Here is a 20424-nt window from a genome sequence, read left to right as displayed (position 1 = left end):
TACACGCCTTCTTTCCTGGTGTGCCTACTTTTTTTAGCAGCTGCAGACATCTACTTACATGCTAGATGATGAAGCAGGATTTTAACAGAGGGGTTTGAAAGCAGATATTGGAGTCAGAGGATAAAAATACATTCTTTAATTTTTTGGCTGAAACAGGTATTCTGAGGAGTTGACTAGATTTACAGTGTTTTTGTCCTGTAACGAGACAGGGAGCGGAAGTCCCTCGATTACCAAGTTCAGGCTAGTTTGCTGTGTCATTTTTTCCCCACTATTTTTGTTGCTGTTTGAATTCAGTAGCTGCATAAACTTCTCAGTTTGTGTTTGACCCTTCTGGAGCACTGTAATATCTGAGAGCTCCTTGGAGCATGCTGCTACCACTGGTACTCGCACAAGGATCTTTGTGTCAAATAGTGCAAATGCTCAGTAAAGGTAGATATTTGCTCTGTTTAACTATCTTAAATGTTTCAGTTATGTGGGGATGGGAAGACAATAGTATCCCTGGTGCTAGGATAGAGATGGAGGAACCCCTAGAGATCCCTTCCAGACCTGTTGTCTGTGAATGTCCCTCCTTGAAAGCTGATGTGTCATTAGATGGGATATGTGTAGCTGCTCTCGCCTGTAAGGAAAGGGAATGGTGATGATTGCTGGCAGGCAAAGCAGGGAGTCTCTGTGGAAGAAGCCTAAAGTTTGCACTTTGAGATGCTTCTGAGAAGCTTCTCAAAATTGCTGATTTTGACTCCAGTGATCCCAAAGAATAATTAAAGAAACTGGCAAACCACTGAGGTGATCCTTATTGCTGGATTTGGATTGTCAGAAAAAAAAACAACAGTAGCAGCTAACCTCTGACTACTAGAGATTAATGCATAAGCCCCTTGAACACTGCAGTCATAAACTTTTAAGATGATATGCAGCATTGATCTTCCTCTACTGCTTATTGAATTACTTGCTGCTAAATTCAATGTGGAATGAAAATATGTGGAGAATGAAAACAAGAGGAAACAGGTGGGGCGGGGTTTTTGGGGTGGGTTGGTTGTTTTTGATTGTATTACATGTACATCTCTTATGGTGTATGTGGAGTTAGGCTTCCTAGTTCTCAAAATGTTGATAGCATTACCTGTTTTATCAAGTAAGCTGAATGGTATCTGCCTGTGAAGTGATCTTTGTAAGGGTAGAGAAGGCAGTTAGCTGACAGATGGGACAGACTTCATCATGGACCAACTGAGGTGGATTGTGCTGCTGTTATGGAGGCTATGAGGGCAGAAGACATTCTTTAGACATACACACTTAACCCCTCCGTCCCAAAATCACTTTTCCTAAGCAGGAGATTATAGAAAATTACTAGTGGATAAATGACATTGCCTTTTCTAATACGTCTTTTTTAGTAGCTGTGTTGAAATCCCTTCTGAAAAGAGCAGTTGCACGGATAATTATTCTGTGTGAGCACTGCTCAAATGCGTTATATCTCCTTGAAAGAAGAAGAAAAAAAGATGAAAAAGGCAATTGTACCATCAGGTGGTATAAAGATCACATTTCCTTCATAACAGCCAGACTGCCCAAGGACTTGTGGGGCTGTTCTCCCTCAGACTGTCAGTGGGGCATCTGTAGGAGAGGAGTGGTACCAAGCTCTTGATTTCTGGAACATTTCAACCCAAAACAGCCAGCAGCCGTGACCACCTGCGTAGAGAGTTCCTCCTTTGCCTGAGCCACTGAGAGCTTCATCGCCAATGCATCCAAGGGTTCAGAAGCTGTTTGTTGTTATCTTCGATCTAGGGATTCTGGTGTTTGGAGTTTTGTCATTTCCTGCAGGAGTGAATCTTGACACTTAACTATGTCTTGAATGAAATGCAGCAGCCTCCTCGTATGCTAATTGAGTGGTGTGTCTGCCAAGGGAGACTGGCAAACACTGACAAAACAGCGATGTAAGTAGTGGTGTGATGTTGTGTCCAACAAATGCAGAAGAAAAATAAAAAACCCCTTCCTGTACACCAAGTGTTTTCAGTTGATGCCATGAGAATTGTTCTGGTTTGGTTGTTATTTTATGACAGCTAAAAAATCCATAGCTCTTCAGCTTGACAGCTAGAAATATCACCATTGTATAAAAATGCCTTTTTTCTATTTCTGAAAATGAGAAATGGCTTTTAAATTGTTTTTATAGTCTCCAAAATGTTTAATGAGAATATACTGAATTAATTGTCAAGCATCACATTTAAATAACATGAAAATCAGCATTTGTACTGCTCTGATCTGTGCTTTTATTTTAGATTTGCAGATTTTATCAGGGGCATGCTGAAGTTTATATTGCTGCTGCTTTTATCTGGAGCAACGTTAGCATCAACCTGGTTCACTCTCACCTGTCTAACTAGTGTCACTCATCTGCCTTTAACTACAGGTATTGACAATTATTTTAATTCCTATTATTTGTAATTGGTATTGGAGGCAAATATTTGCAGTATTAAATCAACTACATCATAACCTAGTCTTATATCTTTAGTGGTGTAGTAGTTTTACCAAGACAAAAAAAACCCCCCAAACCTATTGAGTCTGAAATATCTTTACGAGCTTTGAATAACTTCATGAAAAGATTTAAGACTAACAAAACCAATACTAAGAACTCAGAAAATAAATTTAAAATTGATTTTGGGAGTGAGTGTTTTTCTGGTTTGAGTGTTTTGGAATAACAGAGGTGAGAAATAAGCCGAGAAAAATCAGATGAATGGGCATAGCATTGTGTATAAGAAACAGTGACATGTCTGGGAATTTAGGGGTTTGAAACTTACTTTCATTGTTGGAAACACATGGTGTAGTTCAAACCAAAGTGACTCATAGTATTTTCAGCCATCTAAATCCCTCCCTGCACTGTGCTGTCCTCTTTTTTGCACCTGCTTGCAGGTTCAGGGAACTCTTCCAGCCCAAAATTAACTCAACCTGCACCTCAAAGATGTGAAAAAAGCTGTTGGCAGGAGTGGGGGAGAAGCTCAGAGGTCTGCTCAAGCTGCCAGTGAGCTGTACCCTTAGTTGAAACTTGGCGCTGGTTCTTTAAAATCTATTCTTCACCTTACTGTCTGCACCAAAGGATTGATCCACCCATTATTCCAAGACCTTCAACAGAGTAATGGGTTACAGTAAAACTAAAATACTGAGATTTTTAAAAATATTTACTCAACTAAAGAATTCTGCAAATCCATTCTGAATAAAGAATTGCAAGTTTATGCATTATTGGAGAAATGAATTTTTTTTTTCCCCATTTTTAATCAAGAGTTTCATGTGGAGAGTAGTATATAAAATACTGGTTTACTCCAATTAACTTTGAGTCTCAGTAAGTGTCCTTGGTGCATTGCATATGTCACAACGGTAAACTAAAGTGGGTACAGCAAATTGAAATACATAATCAATTCAGGAGAAACACCATCTGGATGGATAGGTCAAATTTGTGATTTATCTTGAAATTTTAACTTTTTCAAAAACAATTCTGTTTAAATAAAATCTAATTTAATCAATAAAGAAATCAAATTTCATGGTGGCTATTGTCATACCAAATGACTACATCTTTCTTTTCCGTCAGATTTAAAATAAATACAATAAAAGCTTATTTCTTGTGCTTGCTTGCATCATTGCTACAAGCCTGCAGTAATGTAAATTTTTACAGTAACTATCCTCTGAATTGATTCCACCAGCCAAACACATGAATGTCCCTTCAAGTCTGTGCATAAGGATGAAGGGGAGAGGTTTCAAGAGGTGAAAGTTATTACATATGCACTCACCAATGGTCCGAAACAAAGCTGATGGAGCACTGTCTCTGATTTTATTTTTTTTTTCTGTAAAGAACTCAGCATGCAATGTAGGGTCTAGAAGAATTATTACTTGTTTATAGCATGTAGGTGTGTTGTGGTGGTTTTTCTGGAAAGGTGATCCACTGTCAGGACATAAAAGTACTTACAATGTTTGGGGTTTTGATATAAAGTATCCTAAACTAATATCCTTTGATAAAAATCTTGGGGTATTCTTTTCATGCAGTTATAGTTTCTTTTAAAATGGATGATTCTTTAGATCGAGTTGTAAATTATATTTTAGTTTTCTGTCTGTGCTGTTCTTATATGTGTCACTCTAAATGTTGAACCCATTTCTATAAAACACAAGCTTGTTTTGAATAGAAATGCCAGCAATATGGTGCATTCCTCAAAAAAAGGCAATCTAAAGCATCAGGATCTAATGTGCAGTCACCAAATAATCTTTTTTCTTCTGTGACATAATGTTTAAACTTCATAGATAGGCAGAGGGGGGTTCATACCAGCCTTTTCTGATTAAAGTTCACATAAAATAGATGTAATGCGCCTGTTCAATTTAGATCTTTCTACACAGAAAAGCAGTGCTATGTCTTTATGAAATATGCTGTTATGGATGAAAACACACAAGCTATTTAAGCTAATTTATAGGACTTCATGCTAGATTATTGCTCAATGTAATGATGCAATGTGATGATGACCTCTGCATTCCGCAGTAATTGGGAGAAACGGTACATTTGAATTGATTTGGATGAACTTGTTTTTTTTTTTTTTCTTTTAATTAAAAGTTGGAGAGGTGGAGTATATCAGAGTATAAATGTAGGAGGTCAAATGCAGCCTGTTGGCTGGCAGCTTTGGGAAATGATTTGAGGTAGCTGGTTAAGGTGCAAATTGCTCTGCATGAGCAGAGGACCAGTGTTGACAGTGGACTTTGAGGTAGTTGTCCTCTCTGTTTTTCTGTAGAGCTAGAAGATGTGCAAAACAAAAGCAACCATCATTGTGTGTTTTTTTTTCTTTTTTTTTTTTTTTCTCATTGTTGTAGTAGAGGTCTGTGCAATGCTTTGTATCCCAGAGCTACTTTGCAGGCTTCACTGAACACCTGCTGCAAAGCAGGGATTCTTGTGTTATTGAGGGCAACAGAGTTTGATGTTGCCAGAAGGTTAATAGGCCCCTCAACTTCTTCCTGTCTTGTGGCAAAGAGCACAAGTGTTAGACTTGGTGGTCCTACAGGCCGAGTGATGCATCTGAGTCCACACTTTCAGCCTTATTCAAACGCTAAGGCAGAGCGAGCAGGGTTCAAAAATGACTGTTACGGAAACTTGTGGGTGGTATACACTTGATCTTGCAATGAGGTTTTCCCTTCCAAACATCTAGCTCGGATTTTGTGAGAGGCCTCTCCCTCTTCTCTTGCCCTGCCTCTGGTGTTGTTCTCTTCAGCAAGTCAGACTTTGCCCTACAAAACCATAAGCATTGCTGTCTTCAGCAATACCTGGAAACTGCTAAAATATCCACATGACCTGATGGACTGCTGGTACAGTTAAGAGGGAGCTCTTCCGTGGGACAGGACAGTCATTTTGATGAGGAAGCAACACACCTCATGGGAGCCTTTGTACTGACTGAGGTGTCAGGGCAGGCTTCACCCTAGAGGTGAAGGCTGGTTAGAGAACATTGTCATGGGCTTCTTCTCACCCACCAGCTGCTTGATCCACGAATAAAATTTGCATCCATAGGTGGACCTTGCCAGTGGTTTCCCCAGGTCCAAGATTAGTCTTTTCCTTTAGCGTGTGGATGTTGTGTGGCATACGTGCTCCTTCCCCACTTCTGAAAAGCCTCTGCCTGTCTCTCAACTGGTCTCCAGAGTAAGCACTCAGGTGGGTACCTTTGCATGAAAGCAGGCTTTTGAAATGCTAAAAAGATGAGAGTTTGGCCAGTTATTCACCCTAAAAGGAAGGGAAGAAAATCCCTAAATATTTGTTTTTAAAATACAAACAAACAAACTCCTCTCTTTTAATCAGTATTTTTTTTGTATCAGTTGTAGTAATGTCTGGTTTAAATATTGGAAGAAGAATTGTATTTGAAAAAATGGTCACAGCAAAATGTTTTTTCCTGCGCTTGTTTGTCTAACAGTCTCCTATTTCCTTGTAAATAGGCATGGCATCATTTAAAGATATTTCCTACAAAATGTAATTACTTAGAATGCAGATATTAAAAATCAATGACTACTTTGTGTTTTCTTTAAATTAGACTGTTTAGCATTGTTTGTATTGTGTAATGCCTGCTCTGCATTACCATAATGTGCTCCATTTTTCCTTCTGCCACAGAGCAAGACAAGTCTTCTGTCACTTGCTGACTTCTTAATGTGTCTCCAAAAGATTTTATAAAAAGTGTATTCAGAGTTGTGTATGAACTATGACTGCCAGAGTGGGGAAAAAAGAAAGCAAAGCAATAATGATGTAGTACCCTCATAGCTACTATATCATCTCTCATCAGCTAATCACAGTTCTTAAACCGATTCCAGAATCAAGGGTTTTTATATTTTAAGCAAGCTTGAATTTTCTTTTAAGAAATTTTAATTTTAATGTATGTTATTTGCATTGTCCAGCAAGTTTCAAAGGCAATTTTATGTACACATTGAGCATTAAAATAGTTTTCTCCATTGAATTCCCAATGCAGCTGCTGATCTGTTCCTTTTTGCCAAGTTCATTGTTCGTTTGCTTTGTACTGATCTTCATTATGTGAATTTATGTACAATGGGATACTTTGACCCAAAATAATTGTGTAAGGCTTTGTAATGCCAGTTTCAGTATCTTGCCGTTTTGTATTGCTGGTAGTATCTCTGGATACAAATGCTAGCATTTTCCAAAAATTGGTATGCAGCGCTGCTTGCTTGCAGCTCAAATGGAATGTTTTCAGGATGGCATATCAAGAATATTCTAATATTTATGAGCACATTCAGCAGAATTCTGCTTTACAAAATCTTTTCTCGTGCTGCATGGCGATACTCTGAATAGAGCGGCAGCTCCATGAGCTGATGCCTATATTTAGGTTAAGCAGTCTACATGTTATTTTTGAGTTCAACAGACTGAATATTATAAGCATATCTGTCTCCCTGTCCTCATCTACAAAGGAAAGTATTGAAAAAAGATTTATATTAATTATTTAATGCTGATTGTTTTATTCTTTGAGTTTAATTTCTTTACTGTAAACCAGATGTACTTGATAAGTATAAGGCAGAAGGACCCAGAGGATAAAACAGTGGCCTGAAAACCGTTTCTTTTTCTAGCTTCAGCATGAACCTGCTTATGGCTGTGGGCAAATCATTACCCCCACTCCTGTTGTGTTTTTCCCACTCACAAGATGGGAATAATGACCTTGTTTTCCTGAAGGCTTCCATAAATCTACAGACAGAGTACTTCATGAAGAACTAATTTTAAGGGTTTTATTTAAAAACAGTTTTAAAACAGTGTTAATAGTGAAATTTGAGGAGTGTTTCGGGGATGAATATCTATAAATCTGGTCACTTTAAATACCCATTGATAGGAAGCCTCAAATATTGTATGATTTCTGATTTCCAGCTTCCTCTGTCTCTTTTTTTTTTTTAGGCTCACTCAATAATTTCTTCAATTTTTAGTTCTCCAAAGTGAATGCTCTGCTTCCAAAGTGAGTTCCACTTGCTTTTCTCTTGGGAAGTATATAGAACAAATCCAATTTGATCAGATTTTTGGTTACTTTCATAACTATATCATGAGATAAGAATTTGATCAGTGCGTGCTGAAATGGAAATCCAGGCAATGAACCATATTGACATTATAAACACACACTATAGGGACATCCTTCTACTGTGTTTTTTGTTCCTGTAAATGAATTACAGTAAAAATTACTATCTTACCTTGAAGGAGTCACATTTCTCATGGAAAAATTAAGGAGGACTACTTCTGCAGCTATTCTCACTGTGGCCAGTAGCAAGAATTAAATTATATGGAAGTTTCATTCCACTTTACCAGACTTTAGAGAGTTTGGTAGGAACTAACTTTGAATTGGTCAGAACATTTGTGAGGATACTGAAGTCAACGAAGCATCCATCCACATGAGGTGTTATCCTTTCATTTTGGCATTTTGGGTGCTTTTTTAATGGGCAATAACAAAATGCTCTAGATCTCTGTAGGTTTCACTTTAAATTATATGCTGCACCCGAGAGAACATGTTCAGTTGTATTTTCTTTCCTGTTTATCCATACAAAATTTGTGAGAGTCTTGGCTCAGTTTGTCTCAGAAGAGAACAGTTACAAAATGTACAGAGTTCAAGAGTTTCTGCCAGAGGACTTTGGAAGAAGATACTGTACCACCTGCTTGTGCTTGATAGTGCTCTGTAGTATCTACATTTCTTTTGTAAATTTATCTGCAAAATACTTTTAAAAAGAAATGGTAATACTTCATATTCTTTGTTTAAAAACTAGCCAAGATGTACGTGCCAATGGGCCAGGAAGAACCATTTAGGATCAGTGCAGGTTCTTTCATTAATTTCATTTGTCTGGATTGTGTTCTGTAGTTATAAATTTAGTGATGGTGTAATTTAAAGAGTAAATTGCTAAACATGTTGCAGAACATCCCAGGAAGTTCCAGGAACTTGTTTGGATGTCAAGAGATACTCGAAACTCCTTCTGCTGTGTTGCAGGCTCATCTTGGGACACCAAGTGCATGCTGTCATTTAAATCACCTCCCTGTTTGAATTCCTTTTATTTTCTTTCCTAATTTTTTATTTTTTATTTTTTCCTTTTTTTTTTAATTGGTGTAAAGCTTTTGCCACAGCTTGTGTCTGGGAGAAAAGGAAGTTTTCTTATAGCAGCCTTCCAGTACCTAAGGGGGCCTGCAACAGAGCTGGGGAGGTACTTCTGACAGGGTATGTAGTGCTAGGACAAGGGGCAATGACCTTACAGTGAAAGAGGGTTTAGATTAGATATAGATTAGATATAAGGAAGAAATTCTTTACTGTGAAGCTGGTGAGGCACTGGAACAGGTTGCCCAGAGAAGCTGTGGATGCTCCATTCCTGGAAGTGTCCAAGGCCAGGTTGGATGGGGCTTTATGCAACCTGGTCTAGTGGAAGGTGTCCCTGCCCAGGGCACCAGGGTTGGATGAGATGATCTTTAAGATCCCTCCAACCCAAACCATTCGATGAAGTCTGTTTCTGGGATACAGGCATGTATTTGCCATCCTGTGGCTGAGTACCTGCAGGGGATAAGAAGCATGGAAGGAACCTTCCTTCTTTCTGCTTTTTCTCCTTTTTGTGCTAAGCCACTGTATCATCAGTCCCCAGTCGGTACCTTGCTTAGTCTAACTGGTAGCATTCCTAGTGCTGTTACCAAGGCAGCTTGCATTCCTTGCTTCCTTCCTGGCCATGAGGAGAATGAGCACTGAGGGAATAGCATGGGGTTGCCTCACACCCCAAGCATGAACATTGTACGATGAAGCCTTGCCTTGAGCCTCCTGCTGTGGCAGCTCCAGGCCAAGTCTCTGAAGCAGCTGTGCATTGGATGGGTGTTTTGCCTTTCTTGCTCTTTTTTGCAGTGGCCACCCTGCGAATTAGCTTTTTAATTCACACAAACATCTTTAAAACATGACATTAATCAAAGTGGTTTAAACAAACCCAGCCCAGTTCCATTACTTATTGATGCCCACAGCTGTCACTTTCTCAGGTATACAACTTTGTGCATAGGTTCCTATGCAGTTAATTCCTTTTCCTAAGAAAAGTGATTTTTTTTTTTTATGCTAGTAGCATGACATGCTTCCCCAGCGTGGGCCTATCCAAGCTAGCTGTTTGTCCTTGTTAGGCTGTAGGACATGATGATAGCTTCTTGGTATATCATCTCTTTTACTTTTTTTTTTCTTGTCATGCTTTCGTATCCTGATATTAATTTCCAGTGACTGTCATCAAGATTGTCTTAATTGAAAAAACGATTGCTGTAACTTTAGCAGCTGTTCTTCTGCCGTATAAAATCATGGTAATTGTTTGTGTGTGTTCAATGCAAGGTCGCTGTAATGGGAAGTAAATGGTCTCTGTTAATAGGTGGTGGTCTCCCTGTTGTGGTATCTTGTTGCCCATGAGCTGGAATTTGAGATGTGCTGTTCAGTGTATGAAACAAAAAGCAAAAAGCACTTTTGAACTCTTACTTGACTTCTTCGTATAACTTATTTTTCTGAAACTGCGTATCTTATCTTTGACTTTGTCTAGTTGACCAATTGAATTTGTGACTAAACGGCCAAGTTAATGGAAAAAGCTTACTTGTATAGCACTCAGGAAGACCCTAGATGATTTACGGAAACATGAAATAAAAAATATTTTCCCGTCACTACAGTATGTACCCATGAAGGGAGGCTTTCAGATGTCTAAATCTCCTTCACTTTCAGAGCTTGTTTTTGTGGTTTACCAGTTAAAAGCTGTAATTTCCACTAGATCTTAGAACTTAAATTAGCATCCACTGGATGCTATGTTCTCCCTGTCCTTTTGCCTTGATATTTCTGCTTATTAATTCCAAATGTGTGTGTACATGTACGTAGATCTTGTTTTATAAGTATTACCTGTGATCTTGGCTGAGGTGGTGCCATTGATATTCAGCTGGCATGCGGGAGGCAGGAAGTACTTTGGGGAAAACCAAAAGGTAACGCTGAAGCTGCTTTGCCCATGGCAGTACAGAAGAGTGAGGTGTGTCGGTGGGTGCCTACGTGTATGTGCATGACTGAAGTAAGCTGGTGTGACAAGGAAATGTAAGGGTGTAGTTTCTACGGTACAGAGTTACTGTGCTTACTTGCTTACGGTCTAGCTGTCTTAATGCATTTTAGTAAGTGATAAGCAACGATGTAATTCAACTAGCATATTTTTAATTATCACATTTATTTTGAAGGCTTCTGTTTGTTTAATGCAACTTTTGCAACTACTGAATTGACTAAAAATTTGAAGTCTGTTAAATGACTGCTGATCTTAGATGTGTATTTTTGCCTTCACCCCAAGTAAATCTAAGCTTTTGGAAATTTTATGTCTAGCGATGTCTCTGTTCAGCGGCACACGGTTCCCCTTTCCTGGTTGTTGCTGTTTGTGGAAGAGGTTTTGGTCTTCCTGCAGAGGTATTGCCTCTGGCACTCGCTGTGTGCACCTCTACTTTTGATGGTGCTTATTGTGGCTTTCAGCAGCTCCACAACTACTTCCACTGTTTGAGTTTCAAATATGAAATTACAGCTTCTCTTTGGGGAGAGTTCTGAAAATGTTCTCTAGAAGTTAGAAGTAGTTATGTATAGGTGTCTTCAAGTGAGTGTAATGAGGGACAGAAGCTAATTTGAAATTATTCTATTTCATTCATGTGTTGGTTTCTTAAGCCAACACACAAAAATGAAATAGCTGAACTCAGTGCTCGGATTTGCTGGCTGTACCTGATAGCAGTTAGAGACAGTTCAAGCAGTGGTGTTTGAGGTAAAAAGGAGTTCAAAGAGAGGTTTGTGAAATTTTGAATACTGGTGAGGGTTTACAGCTCAACTCTGTGGATCTTGTAACTAGAGAATCAATTCTTCAGTTTTCGCTAGAAGAGTCCATTAGGAAGAGCATCCTAATACTGGTTTGGATTTTTCCTTCCTTGCTCTTGAACATACCTGCCATCCATTTCTTTGACTTTTATTCTGCAGTTTATAGTAAGAGAATTCGAGAGTTGAAAAGTTATCTTAGTTTATTAATTCTTTTTTTTTTTTCATATTTTCTTAAGAACTCAGAACATTCTGGTATATTAAAAAAAGCGGTGGCCAGCTGTCCCTCCTGAAGTCGTGCCATCTGTATCATCTTTCTGGCTGACTCTTCTTTCCTCTTTTTCCTGTCCAGGCAAATCCTGTGTAGAGACAGAAATGTGTCTCTGTGCCTTGGAAGCAAACCACATCAAATGGAGGATCTGACAGATAGCCCTTTCTGCTTCTTAATGCTTTTATCTCTTTTCCACAATACTTCATATTTTAAGAAACAGTGATTTTTTTAAGTTTGTTTTTTTTAACTGGAAGTTTCCTGCTTCCTGACAGTTTCTCAACTGAAAGATGGAGCAATGCTTAACAGGAGATGAAGCAAAGCTGTTTCAATTTTCCCTCTTCCAAGAGACGAGAACATAAACTAAACTAAACTGAAAATGCATTTTCTATTTTATATAAACATATATATATATATCTATAGGGAAAAAAAGTATAAGGATTTTATACTGTACTGCAGTGAAAAGATGCTATAAGAAATTTCCCTGTGACTCGGTAACACTTTTGCATCTGAAAAATTTTTCTTTGTTTCCTTGTCATTTTGGTGGAAACTTCAAAAATTATTCCAGGCTTTTCCTTTCTTTTTCCAAGCCCTCTAATTGTTTCCTTATAATTTTTCTTGATCTGTAATCTCAGATTGTTGAGACTGTTGGCAGGAAATCTTCCCTTCCCAAGACAGTACTTAGCAAAGACTTGTTTAAATTTCTGAATAGATACTGAATGTTTTGAAGTTTTCTTTTTTTCAGAAATAGATCTAATAGGTTTATTAATAGATACTATAGGCACAGTAAACTTCTATACTAAGATATTAAGCACTGTAAGGTATTTGGCAGTGTCAAAAATTGTAGAACAAAATATCTGAGGCTACTGAATAAATATCTGTATTCTCCTTTTGATTTGTCCAAGAAAAATAACTTGTTGTGCAATGGTGAATAATCTGCATTATTAAATATGTCCTGTCCCTGCCGGGCGCTGGGTGCCCTTCATTTCCTTTTGAAGCCAGAAGGGATTCAACGTGTTGCGGCTCAGGCCATGATGAATACTAATGTCTTGGTATCTAGTAGATCGTTAGTATTTATTTGTAAAGTAGAAACAAAATTAGTTTTGACCTTTAGAGCTAAGTCAAAAGGTTAATCCATGTCCCATTTGGTGCATTAATTGCTCCCTGTCCTAATTGTGTGTAGGACAATAGTTTCTGTTCGTTTCAGAGGTAAATCAAATTGAAGGTGATGCTTTGCATTCATAATTTTGTTCTGTGTGTTTTTCTTAAAACTAAATTCGAAATAACTGAATGTCTTCTGTTTAAAAAAAATAATTAAATCAGTTTTTTTTTTTTCAAGTCATTGTATGCATTCTGCCTAAAACTAGTGGGATGTGATATGCTTTATGATACACAGAGGATAAAAATAAGTTTATGCACTTTTCAGTTACCCAAGTATTAGTATTCTTGGCAGCTCTGAGTAGGGGGGAAAATGCCAGTGTGAAATTAATAACTGTTTTTGTTTCTGTTATAGCTACACTGTACACATCCTGCATTTTGTTGGGTATATTCCTCAACAGCAGCGTACCAATATTCTTTGAGCTCTTTGTGGAGACGGTCTACCCTGTTCCAGAAGGAATTACCTGCGGAGTTGTCACTTTTTTGAGTAATATGTTTATGGGAGTGCTTTTGTTTTTCCTCACATTTTACCATACAGGTAAGAAATACAAGCTACTTTGAAAATACAATTCTGCATGAAGACATACCCTTGTCAGTAAAGGGAGGATTTGCACATACAAGTTCTGTTAATAATAAAATGTTTGAATACTCCTATGTAGCAGCAAGGGAAAAGAAATTTAATTGTTCTTTTCTATATGCATGCTAATAAAAATGAAATGCTTCAGTGCAGGATGTGTGCAGTCATATTCCACTTAGAATTTCCCATAGCCAGAAACCATCAAGAATACACACTGTCATCATATTTTTAGAAACGCCTGAGTAATGTGGCCATTAATGGTGTTTTTATCTATGGGTATTCAAAACTCCAATAAAGCTAATCCAGTCTGGTGCTTCAGGGTATAACTGTATTGCCCAGGAGGGGCAGAACAGAAATGCCCTGTTTCTGGTCAGCTCCGTTTGGTGGGTTGGACATCACAGGGGAGAGAGCATCCTGTGCCAAGGAATCACAAACAGATCAGCAACCCTGTTTCAAATTGTGGTATGTGAATACAAATGGAGAGAAATTATTGTTGGGGTTTTTTTTTATACTGATATTGAACTACATCATTGTAAAATCTGAATTCCATCCCTGCTGGCCTCTGGTAATATGGTATTTAGTCTTTACATTTTAAAGAATGCTTTAATGATTAATATTAATTGGTGTGAACTCTGTTCAGATATGCTGTTATTTCCAACGCTTAACACCTGAGCTGAAAAGATTACACAGAATATTCTGAGAATTTTTTCAGCATTTTTTTTTTAGAGTAACAATGCAATGTTAATAATTGAGGATGGAGATACAGTGCCTCACTTCTGACTGAAGAATTATAATAAAGTAAACTTGTTCCCTCATAAATTGATACTTGGGCCCTTTTTTTGTCCCTAATATTTTTTTTTCCCTAGCAGCTATTGTTAAATGCAGATAAGGATAAACCTGAAGTTGGTATTTCCATGCACTTGGAATATTTTTCTTATTTCTTCAAAGGAGAAAAAAAAAAATTAAAAAATAATTTGTGCTTAGGACAATCCATTCTCTGTGATGCAGTTTCACAAATTATCGAAAATACGAGAGCACATGTCATCACTGGGGGGATCAATGCCAGTGGGTGCTAAAAAAAAATCCTTTAGAAGTTGGTAGATAATGATCTGAAACATTTGTCTTTCACTTGATTCAAATACATTCTCTAATGGCATTTGAGAAGCTTACAGATAAACCAGAGCTCTGACAAATTCATCTTATTCCCTTGGTCTTGCTTTTTAGGCCAAATAATCTTTAGTAGTTTTAATTTGGATTTCTCTCTTCTTCTCCTTGTTACTCTGATATTGCAAAGGCTGTAAAAGAGCCAAGCCCTGGAAACATTCCAGTGCACTGAAGATTTTGGTCCAGCTAGCACGGTGTCAGCCTTTCTAAAGCTCAGCTGCTAGTGCTGTGCCCTGAGACCCAAAGCTGCAGCCTCTGGATGCAATTTCCTTCGCCTTTTCTGCAGAGGCTTCCAAGGGAAAAACAAAAGCAAATGGACTGTTAGCTTCATGCGATCGATGTGTTAGCACACACCACCAGTGCTGTCACAAATTCTGGGTTACAAAAGACATGAAGGATTCACAAGTTGATTTTGGCCTTTTAGGATATTTGGGTTCAAGTCTATTTAATCCAATGAAGCAAGGTTATTATAAGGAAAATAATAGCAAAGCATTTATTTAGCTGTTGACTTCTGGCATCACAGAACATGGTCTTCTCCAAGCTTAGGAAAATTTTACTAAGTTTCTAATAAGATTACTACCTAAACAAATCTGTAAGGGTTTTTGGTGGATGAGAGAGGCTGTTGTTGAAGGTTACTGGTTTTGGAAGGCTGGTTTTTTAGGCTTTCTGACGTTTGTCCTTAATATTGTGTAATATGGATTGTGCTTTTTCTTTTAGCAATATAAATTACAGGTTTAAGAAAGTAGCAGTGCTGCAGTCTTGCTTCTGATTAACTCAGACCTTGAGGGAGAGTCTAGATTCGGTAGAGATTTAAAAAAAAAATAAAAATAAAGGAAACCTAAAAAAACCCCCAAAAAATAAAACACCATCTCCAGTAAAATTAATGTTTCTTCAGTAAATTGACTGATTTTTAAAAAAGAAAATTGTGGTGCCTTAAAAAGGCACCACTACCTTAAAAAGAGAGAGAAAAAAAAAAAAGAAATAAAACTGCTAAATAGTAGTGAAATATCAGATGATAGGATTTCTTGAATGTGGAACACAGGCTTTTAAGAGCAGTACATTATGTCTAACAGCTAAAAAGAGGCTTCTGAGGAGCTGTTTGTGCAACTAGTTTTAAATTGAATTGATCGTATTACTTGCAAGGTTCTTCTGAGGAATTGGTTTTCCCTTCTTTTACAATGTAGCAGGTTAGATTCAAAAATCAAATCCTGCTTTTTTTTGTAGGCTTTTAATTTGTTTTAGTTTTCAATCCATAGAAATCAAAGAACTAATGAGTAAAGTCTTCAGAAGTGGTTTATTCTCCATTAGCAATGATACTTTTTTCGCCCTGCATTCTCTCCATTGACAAGTTGAATAAGGAGGATTAACATTAGCTGGACACATTGCTTTATATATATATAAACCTTAAACTTGATATATACATAAGACGTCCATGGAGAAGTCTCATAGACCATGTTAACCATCTGTCAATTGAGAATTGTCAGAATTTTGTTCAGAACACAACAATATCCTTCAGACCTGCTGTCAATCAACGTTTTAGTCACTTTAAACACAGAATGTGTTTGATAGCTCTGAGGTGTTGGGTCTTTTTTCTATTTTACAGAGTTTTCTTGGTTCAACTGGTGCCTGCCAGGATCGTGTCTGCTCAGCCTGCTCCTCATCCTGTGCTTCCGTGAGTCCTACGACAGACTCTATCTCGATGTCGTTGTCTCTGTGTGATAACACCGGACTGGTGAGGGGTTGGAAGAGACTGGAAGTCAGCTTTGCTGCCTGCACGTCTGCCTGGATTTGCACGGCTGAACAGTGGAAAAAAACAAAGAAATCACAAGACTTAATTGTGGCTTTATTAGAAAGGGTGAGGGACAGGCTGTTCTTACATTCAAGACCACCTTGATTTGTGGTAAATGTGGAACTTGAGTGGTGTTAATGATGCTGAAATGCACAAAGAGAATATATCTGATGTACAGGTCCCAGAGTCAGCACTGGGGCTCTATTTAAAAGACTATTGATGTAGCAGTGAGGTGTACAGTTGTGTGTGTGTGTGTGTGTGTGCGCGTGTGCCGACCCAAGGTTGTACACACCAGGGTACCAGCAATCTTCAGTCTTCTATCAGAACAGAAGTAGTAAATAATCTTAACAAAAAGAGACGGGGGGAAAAAAAGATTTTTTTGAAAAATCAAATCTTTTTTTTCTGAAGACCTCTTTTAAATAGCTACTCATTTATGTGGTGAGTGTCCATTTAACGGTTAAGCTAAAACGATTTGGTGCTTGTACACTACATTTACATTCTCATAAAGTGTTTTCTGATGTAAGATGCTGGTACCAGGGTTTTTAGCCATACTAAATATCCCAAACAATCCTCGCAGTGTTGTTAGAGGTGTTTGTTATCACCCTGGAGCACATCTAAACCATAGCATTAGCTGCCACTGAAGCCAAGCTTGCACCTGCAGTTGCCTCTGAAATACCACCATGGTTCTCTGTCTCCTGAACACGGAGCACCTGTGGTATCTCAGAAGTTTACTGGAGAGTCACTCTTGGTACGTGTTGCTGTTTTAAAGGCCATCACTGTGTCACCTTTCCATCCCCTGTCTCCAGCAGTACCTTTTTCGCTGTGAAGACCTGTTTGTGCCACTGAGTACTGTGGGTGTGGATGTCCGAGTCCCACTGGTTTTCTTCTCATACTTCAAGGGGTGTGTTTTTATAATTAATTTATGATTGAGGGTGCCTAAACAATACTGTTTGTTAACTCAAGTCTTAAAAATCACTGTTTCCTAAAAGAAATCTTTCTAGTTGATGAGGTGCCCTGATGGCGAAATGACAATGAGAAATAACTCATGAGTTTTGGCATAATGTGGGAAATATAATGCCAGCTCTTTTTATCAGTACTAATCTGTGGTCGTTCTGGCCCTTACTTGAACATAAATATTAAAGACACTTTAATAGTTTTTAAACTCAATTTTAAACCTGCTAATAATTTCTTAATTATATTCTTAGATTACAGTTCAGCATCATTTACAGTATTTCCATGTGTGTATTCTGTGCTTTGTTAGGGGTGTGTGTTTGTGTGTGTGCGTGCGTATTTATATCTATGTACACACAAATAAAACTTATATATATCTTCAATATATATATAAGTTATATAAGGGTATGTGTTTACATAGGTTTATTTTAAGTCATCATGTCTCTGGATGGTGGTATGCCACTGTTTGTAACTAAACCAGTCACTGCCGTGAATGGAAATGCAAACATACTCTGTCTGTGACATGAATTTTTTTCAAGGGGTGAATGGTTTCCTACTTGTAGCAATTTTATCGCAGGAGGTGTGTGTGCATGTTGGAGGAGATGGGTGTGCAGGGTTCTGCGTCCGTAGAAGTCTGAATCAAACGCCCTTTGCTCCTGTGCGGGGCTCATCCCTGCCACCCTGGGGTGACACCGACGCTGTAAACTCACTTGAATAAACCCTGAGCTGAGCGCTGCCCTTCAGACACGGATCCGTTCGTTCTGTCCGCTCTCCTTCTGCGGAGGGAATATGCCACTGATACCTTCAACTCAGGAGTGCATCTGTGCAGTAAAATAAAACAAGCTGTTCCCTGCTTTTATGTTTGCAGAGCAATGGATGTATTTATTGTAGTAACAGAAAATTGACTCGGCTCATTGCCTCTATCGGCTACTAAATGATCTCTGTCTTGAGGCAGGCTCTGTGGAAATGGAGCTAACCCACACTGGGATAACTAAATCAATCTCGCCAGCGCATTCAGAACCACTGGCATCATCCTCTTACTGTTTTTCTGATGAATGGTATTAACTGTCCGGCTTTTTTACTATGTTTTAGTGCCTGGAATAGTTTCAGTATCCAGTAGCTGCTGCTACTTATTGTCTTCTGAAACCAAGGATCGCTTGCCAAGAGTCTGATTGGAGTTGCATTGTCATGGCAGAGCTGCAAGCTCGGATGGCTCGTCGGAGCTCTGCTTCCGCAATTTACTGTAGCTATATTAAGATTAAAATTGCACGGCTCGGGCACTGTCCCGAGTGACAGATTTCTAATCCTTTCACTGTCCTGACTGTTTTAAGATGGAGAAGCACTTCAGGCAGTATTCAGACTGTAACCTATTCTGCCTCTGTTCCAGAAAGCATCAAACAATTCACAACAATTGTCAGCACTGCCAGATGCAGACTCTCCATACAGCCAGGGGAGAAGAGTGAACATCTTGTTTTAAACCCTGTTTGTGGGTTTTTGTGAGTTGGTGTGAATTGCTCACTGCTCTACTGAACTCTGCTTTGGTAGAAGTTTCTGTGTCTGTCTTAGGCACTGTAGTGTGTGGTCTTAATTACAGCCCTCGATGCCTCTGCACCAAAATAGAGGCGTTACCCAGGGCTGAGCAGCACGAAAGGGCTCTGCTGGAGACCTGCCCTGGGCTTGCAGGCACTGCTCTGCAGTCAGGGCTCAACCAGAGTTCCCAGCAGGTCTGATGGAAATCTGCCTGAGTGAAAACCAAAGGAGCACTCACAAATTAATTGAAGCTGTGCAGGACACCGCTGCATTCCACACACCTGGTGTTCAGGCTTTAGGATTTTATTGGATTAGCAAGTCTGGCTCAGGACAGAGATGAGGATTGCAAATGTGCTTGCTGAGATCTCTGAAAAATATTTTATCTCTATCTGTGCCCAGCAGCAGCATCCTTCTCTGGAGGAGCAGCCCATTTCACGCCAGGAACCCAGCGGAACCTGTGGGAATGTTTTTTTGATATGGGTTATCACTAGGTCAACCTTTGGATTTACCAAGCGTCCAAGCTGTCAGGATAACTGCACTTTATTGCAAGTTAGAGTTTGAGACTGCAGGGAGAGCCCGAAGCAATGCTGATAAAATAGCAGTACTGCAGAACAGGCTTAAACCAGTTAACATTTCTTTTGTTAATAAGAGGAAGTTCTAAGTGTCTCTAACTTCTAAATCAGCAATAACAGGATTTCTTTTTTTTTTTTTTTCTCTAAATGAGACGTTACCTTGCACTGCCACAGAATAGCTGGTGTTGGCTTGGCCTGTGACTTGCCAGCAGAGGAAGGTGCCCTGGGAAGTTAAAATATTTCCTCCTTTTCGTGGCCTGTAAGTTCACAGCCCTGAAGAACTTTTTTTTCCGCAGTGGTGCAGAGCCTCCTAAAATACAAATAATTGTGCTAAGTTTTATATTGAAAATGCTAGAAAGGATGCTTGATAATGACTGCTCTCCTTTTAGTAGTTCTTCATTTTAAGTATGGGCTGCTCCTCAGGTTTCTGCTTTGGTTCGGTAACAACTCCCAGTTCAGCTTCCAGTGCTGTCGGCTTTTCTCCTTGTGAGCTGCGGAGCTGTGCTAGCTTTCACGCTGCTGATGAGGAAGCTCAGGGTTTGTACATGTAAGCTGCACTTAACGGCACTGTTTACTCTCTTCACTGCATTAATTTCCTTTTGATTCTTTCACCTTCCCCCGTGGCCGCTGGCTCCCCTGAGCCAGGCTCCCTCCAGGAGATACGGAGAAGAGCTTCTGTCCTCCCAAGCCAAGTTGAAAGGGATGGGTTGGCCAACCATGTACTTAATATGCATTAAAGTAGTTTTATTAGAAAACCATGCAAGCTGGAAGACAGCGTAGACCCAAAGGATTTTGCATGTATGTTACGAGCAGACTATAATTTGCATGAAACTTATAATTTTAGCTGCCACACCTAGAGAGGCCACGCTGACAGGTACCATGCATGCTACGTATTCAGGTTCAAGCATCATGAGTTATTCCCAACCATCTGACCGCGCCAAAATGGATGGGAGTGGGATGTCTTCAATCCTGGGGGGAGCTGGAAAACCCCAGGCTGCGTCAGTCTTTACACTGGTAACTCTGGGGAGCGCCAGGACTGAGTTAGGGGAGGGGGCTTTCCAGGAGGCGTTTCAACTCTGCGTTGAGTTTATCAAATCTGTGTAAGATTTGAAGTTTTGTGGTGA

General features: G+C 39.0%; 1 protein-coding gene across 1 annotated transcript in view; it reads left to right on the top strand.

Annotated features, from left to right (window-relative positions):
• SLC49A4 (solute carrier family 49 member 4) overlaps nucleotides 1-18057 on the top strand; it is a 66002-nt gene extending 47945 nt beyond the window's left edge. The window contains exons 7-9 of the mRNA XM_086750724.1: nucleotides 2262-2389; nucleotides 13073-13255; nucleotides 16062-18057. Of these exons, the coding sequence (XP_086606850.1) occupies nucleotides 2262-2389; nucleotides 13073-13255; nucleotides 16062-16177 (427 nt within the window). The 3' untranslated portion in view covers nucleotides 16178-18057. The remainder of the gene's footprint in view (nucleotides 1-2261; nucleotides 2390-13072; nucleotides 13256-16061) is intronic.
• Nucleotides 18058-20424: the final 2367 nt, after the last annotated feature.

The sequence above is a fragment of the Chlamydotis macqueenii genome, chromosome 6, assembly GCF_036417535.1.
Source record: "Chlamydotis macqueenii isolate bChlMac1 chromosome 6, bChlMac1.mat, whole genome shotgun sequence".
NCBI lineage: Eukaryota > Metazoa > Chordata > Aves > Otidiformes > Otididae > Chlamydotis > Chlamydotis macqueenii.
Note: the sequence above shows the minus strand (reverse complement) of the source record. Positions and strands in the feature narration are given on the sequence as shown.